The sequence below is a fragment of the Notechis scutatus genome, chromosome 3, assembly GCF_049901735.1.
Source record: "Notechis scutatus isolate UNSWTSFEM ecotype Mainland chromosome 3, rNotScu1.2, whole genome shotgun sequence".
Lineage (NCBI taxonomy): Eukaryota > Metazoa > Chordata > Lepidosauria > Squamata > Elapidae > Notechis > Notechis scutatus.
Window position 1 is genome coordinate 3,604,781 of NC_142011.1, and position 7,080 is coordinate 3,611,860.

Consider the following 7,080-nt stretch of genomic DNA (forward strand, 5'->3'; position numbering starts at 1 on the left):
GAACTACGCCGCCTTTGGTCCGACTTAAGGGTAGTACATAAAATTATCTACTGCAATGTCCCGCCTGTCAATGACTCCTTCAGCTTCGACCACAATACAAGAGCGCACAATAACAAGATACAAACTCAGGGTAAACCGCTCCAAACTCGATTGCAGGAAATATACAACTTCCGCCACAGGGTAGTCAACGCCTGGTATGCGCTCCCCGACTCTGTGGTTTCTTCCCCAAACCCCCCAACACTTTTAACTTCGGACCGTCTATTGTTGACCTCACCCCATTCCTAAGAAGCATGCATAAGCACACCAATGTGCCCACCGTCCTAATGTTCCCTTTGATTCTTATCCATTTCATGTATTAATAATCACATTTATATTTATATGTTTTTAAAAGAAGCATGTGCGTAATTACGGTCTCGGAAGCCGTAGTTTTTGTCGGAACAAAAACAAATGCATTGATTTTCGGGGTGCCCCAACCATAAACCCAACACCATGGAGTCAGATAAGGGCTGCCTTTAATAGAGGAAAAGAAAACCCCGATATATTTAACCGAGGAAATTGAAAGGCGGCTGTAAGATTTAGCAAGGTTAAAGGTTCTGGCCAGGACGCGGCACCCAAACTGGGCCAAACACAGCCAAACCCAACCCACAATGGATTCCAAGAAGGTTTTAGGCAGTCAAGGCGTCCTCCTTCCCGCTTCCTTTCCGGCGACTACAAGGGGAAATCTTCATCGGTTGGGATGTTCAGAACGACCTCCATGTCTGGGGTGCATCTGGGGGGTGAAAGAGAGAAGCAGACATGGGGTGACAAGTAGAGATTAGGCCAAACCTGTCTCAAAAACAGTGACTGTGAGAGGGACCTCGGTTAACTATGAGCCAGCCGGGTGCAGCAGCAGCAGCAGCCAACAAAAGCGAATACGATCCTTGGTTGTATAAACAGACGCATAGAATCAAGATTACGTGAAGTATTAGTGCCACTTTGTAAAGCCTTAGTAAGGACACACCCGGAATCCTGCATCCAGTTTTGGTCACCATACTACACACAAAAAAAGAGGTTGAGACTTTGGGGAAAAAAGTGCAGAGAAGAGCAACTTAGGAGGATTAAAGGCCTAGAGACTAAAATATATGAAGATATATAGTTGCAGGATATATGAAAATATATAGTTGCAGGATTTGGGTTTGGCCTGTTGGAAGTTAAAATCCACACCACTCCTAGGAAAATGAAATATTTTAGGATATACTTAAAAAGGAAGGATATTTCCCTTAAAAAGAAAAAAAAGGGAGAAACTTACCCCCCCCCCCCTTTACCTTTGCTAATGGGCCATTACTCTGGCCTGGGCCAGTCTCTTCTACATAACAAAGGTCTCCTCCAGGTAGACCCATAATACGAATTGCCCAAAGCCCTTTCATTACATCATCATCCGGGCAAAGGCTCAACCAAGCCTGGTACTCAAAAGGCAACCTACAGAGTTGCCCCTGCATGACCCCATGGGAGCCTGACAACCAATCAGAATACAAGCTCAGATTCAAATCCCAACAGAGGGCATAAAACCCAGCATCACTTTCATCATCTCAGCCCTTCCAATTCTTTGGTGCTCCAAGCCGTGTGGTCCTGACCACCATTACACCATCTTTCCAAACAGCCTCCATGTTTCCAGTGTCTTTTCCCCCCACTTGGAACTGAGCCCAGAAGGATATTTTCTTCCAACAGGCCAATCTCAATTGTGAAAGTGAAACTTGTTAGGGAAACATTGTTTACCCTAACTGGTTTGGGTAAAAATAATAAATATGGTATCATGGTTTGTTAGTTAAAGTGTGTGTAACTTAACAGCAAGAATGTAATTAAGGGTGTGGTTGTAAAAGCACTATATAAGAAGCAGGCCATTGCAGCTCGCTCTCTGACTTACTGATCCCTAATTACTGGATGGATTGATGACTGCGTTCTTGCCGAAGGAGTGTTGATATTTTTCTCAACGGAGAGAATATAAAGATTGGATTGATTTATTGTAAATGTACTGACATTGGCTATTCAACACGGACTTTGCAAATAGAGTATCCCTGACAAGACTTGACAGAAATTGATATATGACTAATGGACCGTTTATTTGACTATGCTATAATTCTTAAATGGAATAAACTATATTTTTGATAGCACAAGCGTATCTGTATTTTTACTGCGTGTTAACTAGAAAACTTATCTCACACATTTACCTGTCTTCCTATCTGACTTCGCTGCACGTTCTGTTTAGTTTGTTTTCCTTAACACCCATTGGGGAATCCAGGCTTAACAAAACTAAGTCTTGCTTGCTTGCAGGAAATGATATCTGCCCTGAGCTGCTGCTACGGCTTGTGTTTTTTGCTTATGTTACATTGAAAGAATCTACACATGGTATTGTAAACTTTACTCGTATGATGATGTTGATAAAGAAGTTAGCGATCCGGCTGAATTAGTCATCTGCATGTTTTCTGGACTCGAATTTATGCTGCAAACTCTAACAAGAAGCAATCTGGAATGAAGGAGAGACTTCCTAACAGTGAGGACAATTAACCAGTGGAACTGCTTGCCACCAGAAGTTGTAGGTGCTCCAACATCGGAGGTCTTTAAGAAGGAGACTGGACAGCCACTTCTCTGAAATGGTGCAGTATGAAACGGGGTTGGACTAAATGGCCTCGGCGGTCCCTTCCAGCGCTATTCTAATTGATTGGCTGATCCACACTAGGAAAGGGAGGAGAGGTGACAAGTGCTGAGCCCCCTAAAATGCCATCACAAGACCATGCAGGGGTTGGAGGGCAGCCATCGGAACGATGAATCCAGGTCGTAAGAACAGATTGTCCTCGACTTACGACCGCAACTGAGCCCAAAGGTTCTGCTGCTAAGTGAGAGAGAGGGGTGAAGTGAAGGTTGCAAAAGGAGATCGTGTGACCCCCGGGAACACTGCGACCGTCCTAAAATGGAGTCAGCTGGCCAAAGTGGCTGAATTTTGATCACGTCATCATGCTGCAAAAGCATTATGGGATGCTTATACGTTATATTCATCATCCCCTCCTTTTAAGGACCCCCATAATCCCGTGTGTGGGCTGGAGTCCGGGCAACTGAAGGGAGCTGAGTATTTACTGGCCGGATGCCTTTCCTGTTGCCAATTGGGAGTTTTGCTCGGCAGATACATTCTCATGGTTCCCAGAGAGAGAAAAATAGCTCTACCTAGGATTGAACGCACAGCCTCCTGATTGGGAGGCGACCGCTCCGCCTCTAGGCCGCCACGCTTTATGCATGACATTCCTGCCTTTTAAATCCCAGGTCGCCACTGAGTGCACCCTTTCCCATCAGCCGTAACTTGGAGAGGTTGCTAAGCAGCCGGGGCGTAAGCCGAGGACCAACCCATTATACACTCCCGAGTTTGCCGTTTCGTCTGGCTGCGTGAGAAGGGACGTGAGGGTGAAAAGGGAGGGACAAGTACTTGGGCCGGCGAAGAAGGACGTCCGGGAAAATGGTGTTGTAGGGGTCCCCCAGGGACTGATGCAGGATGACAATGCTCTTGTGCAGCTCCTGAACTTCTTTCACCAGGTCGTCGATCACCTGAAAAGGGAAACAAAGCCAGACCTTTCACGGCTCTGAATAGCTCCTACCCTGTTTCCCCCGAAAATACGACCTACCCTGAAATTAAGTCCTAGTGTCAACTTTAAAAAAAAACAAAAAAAAAACCTCTTTGGTCTTTTTAGTTGCCAGCAGAAAGGAAGTGGGGAGGAGAACAGTGCATTCCTTAAATGCTTCAGATCATCGCCTTGGCAGCTGAAGCTGTTGGCACGCAAGATTACTGGAGAGCATGATGGATGACTCTTGGCTAGGGAGGTGTCCCATTGGAGAATATACGTCCAGGGAGTGGGGGGGAAGACCAGGGTCAAGAGGGAAATGAATGATGTATTTTAGTGTCGGCTGCATCCAGGTAACGCTAACATGGCCCCTCCTAATAAATCAATTTTATTTTCTCCGAGAGGTGCGGCTAAAGACTTATGGTTGGATGATAAAATACAATAATAGAATATTTAGAATTTTAGATAATAATGAATATATAAAGAGATATTTTTTCTTATTTTTTTTCTTATTTGATATCATATCCATAAAATGTTTTCAGGATAGATTTGGTATGATTATATGATTTGTTATAAAATAAATTAAGTAAATTATAGTTATCTCGCCAAGTATGAATGAATAAAATCATAGTCAAATGATTGTTTAATAGTGGTATATAATTTCTGATTGATAATATGAGTTATTATGTAATGTAACTGTAACTGAGACTACGAAATGAAGGCACAAAAACTGGTAAACCAACCGACACACTGTTTGTATATCTATGAAAGAAAGCTGGGTGTTTTCATGTTTTGTTTGTTTTGTCTGTCTTTAAAAACTAATAAAATTGTTTTCAAAAAAAAAAAGACTTATGATTTGAATGGGGGCGGATTTGTTGGAAGCCCTGACACCTAGCTTGATTTTTTACATATGCACCCAATAAAAGCCCTACCCCCCAAAATAAGCCCTAATAAGCCCAGGGTGGATGGGTAAAAATTAAGTTAGGGTAGGGATGGGGGGGAATCGAGCTGCCCTACTAGTTCCCTTTGGACAGGTGTAGCCAGGCCTCGCAACCCACCCACCCCGACACCTGCCTGGCCGGCCCGTTTCTTCGGCAGCTGACCCAGCTTTTCTGAAGGCCTCTGGAGCTGGTAACAAAGCTCTGGATCGATCCAGAGCTCTGTTACTGGGTACAGAGGACTTCAGGAAAGCCTTGCCAGCCACAGAAGAAGAAGTTCCTGAAGGCCTCTGACAGCGAAAAGGCAGCCAGGGTCGACGCACGTAAGTGAGGTTAGTCAGTGGATGGCGTCCCCCGAAAATAAGACCTGGTGCCTTTTTTTGTGTGTGTGGCCAAAAATAATAAGACAGGGTCTTATTTGGGGGGAAACAGGTACTCCTGGTTGGACCTCCCATCTACTCCGAAGGGACTTTTCAACACGATAGGTGTCTCTATTTCAAGTAGTCCTCGACTTACAACAGTTAGTTTAATGACCCAAAGGTACGATGGCACTGAAAAAAAAAAACACGACTTAGGACCGTGTTCCACACTTGCGACCATGGTAGCATCCCCGTGGTCACCTGATTGACAATTCAGCCCCTTGGCAACTGACTCATATTCATGAGGGTTGGCGTGTTTTTTTTAATGGCCGTTCTTCTGACTGTTGTTAAACGAATTGCTGCGGTCGTTAAAAGTTCATCCGACGGTGAAGTGGAGCTGGGCTCCCCATTGACTTGGCTGGTCCAACGGTGGCAAAAGGGGATCATGTGACCTCCCCCCCCCGGGACATGGTGACCGTCATAAATATGAGTCAGTTGCTCAGCGTCCGAATTTTGACCATGTGACCGTGGGGGATCTTGCAATGGTCGTAAGTCGCTTTTTTTCTGTGCCGTTGCAACTGTTCTGACCAAGTTTCCCTGAGACCGTAATTAAGCACACTCTTAGTCCAAACAACCCTCTTTTTATTTCAATAGCTGGGAATTCTATTCATTCCCAGCCGGTAAGCAGTCCCAAACAGTCCCTCGAGATAAGCACCCACCTTTATCTCCCTTGAAATGCTGCCAATGACTAAATTGCCCATTAGCTACACGAGGCCAAACGGAGCACAAAGTCAACATGGAGCTTCAGAGTTTAAACCAACCAGAATGAACAAAGTTGCTTCCTGCAAAGGCTCACGTCCCTTGGCTCCTCCTTGGTATCTTATGGGAGGGACCAATCATCTCCAAGCCTTACTCTCAAGTCACCCCTTTTGTCTTAACTGCTCTTGCCTTCTGGCAGCTCTGTGCAGGCGCCCACTGGGAACAGGCTCCCGCTGTTCCTCTGCCTCGCTGCTGTCAGATTCTGGAGGCTCCGGAGTCGGCACATAACTCCCAGGTGGCCCTGGCGCCATCTCTGTGTCGGACGCAGATCCCTCGTCTGAGCCCTCCCCAGACTCCAGGACTGGCCCATGTTCCTCCCCACTGACCGACTCAGCTGCCAGCTCCTCAGGCTGCCGGTGGACCACAACAGCAACTTTGAATGGTCACTAAATGAACAGTCACTAAACCGAGGACTATTTGCCTAGCAAAGACCTCATCTCAGGATTTCCCTTTTGTCATCTATAGGTTAACAGTTTCTAGCAGCCACGAAACCTCCGTGAAAGTTATCCTGCTGTGGGATAGGGAGCCACCAGGTGATCGAGAGAAGACATTTCTAACCAACCCTGACATGAGCTCAGTTCTTGGCCAAGTCAACTGGCTGCAACGCCCAGATTTTCTTGCCTCCTTTTGCACGTCTATCTGCCTCCTCAGTTCCTTGTTGTTCCGGTGCATCTGCTCCAGGCCATCCTGATACTGCAGCAGCGTCTTCTAGAACGACCAAAAAGAATCGACAAAATTAGGGCTGCGGGAGGGATCTCGGAGGCTTAGTGGACAACCAGCTACATAGGAGCCAGCAGTGAGTGGCGGCAGCCCCAAAAGCCAATGCAATCCTAGGTTGCATTGACAGAGGGATACAATTGAGATCAAGGGGGGCACTTATACCACTCTACGAAGCCTTAGTAAAATCACACCTAGAGTACTGCATCCAGTTTTGGTCACCACACTATAAAAAAGAGGTTGAGACTCTAGAAAGAGTGCAGAGAAGAGCAACCAGGATGATGAGGGGACTGGAGACTAAAACATATGATGAACGGTTGCAGGAACTGGGCCTGGCTAGTCTAGTGAAGAGAAGGACCAGGGGAGACAGGAGAGCAGCCTTCCAATATTTGAGGGGCTGCCACAGAGAGGAGGAGGGGGGTCAAGCTATTTTCCAAAGCACCCAAAGGCCAGACAAGGAATAACGGATGGAAATTGATCAAGGAGAGATTCCACCTGGAAATGAAGAGACATTTACTGACAGGGAGAACAATCAACCCATGGAACATGAAAGTGGCCTTCAGAAGTTATGGGAGCTTCATCCCTGGTGGCTTTCAAGAAGAGACTGGACTGCCATCTGTCAGAAATGGTGTAGGGTCTCCTGCTTGGGCAGGGGGTTGG

At 46.2% G+C, this 7,080-nt stretch overlaps 1 protein-coding gene across 1 annotated transcript in view; it reads right to left on the reverse strand.

Moving 5' to 3' along the window:
• Nucleotides 1-495: 495 nt before the first annotated feature.
• C3H20orf96 (chromosome 3 C20orf96 homolog) overlaps nt 496-7,080 on the reverse strand; it is a 19,501-nt gene continuing 12,916 nt past the window's right edge. The window contains exons 9-11 of the mRNA XM_087962376.1: nt 6,325-6,411; nt 3,455-3,573; nt 496-769 (exon numbers count right to left, since the gene is read on the reverse strand). Coding sequence (XP_087818502.1) covers nt 709-769; nt 3,455-3,573; nt 6,325-6,411 — 267 coding nt within the window. The 3' untranslated portion in view covers nt 496-708. The remainder of the gene's footprint in view (nt 770-3,454; nt 3,574-6,324; nt 6,412-7,080) is intronic.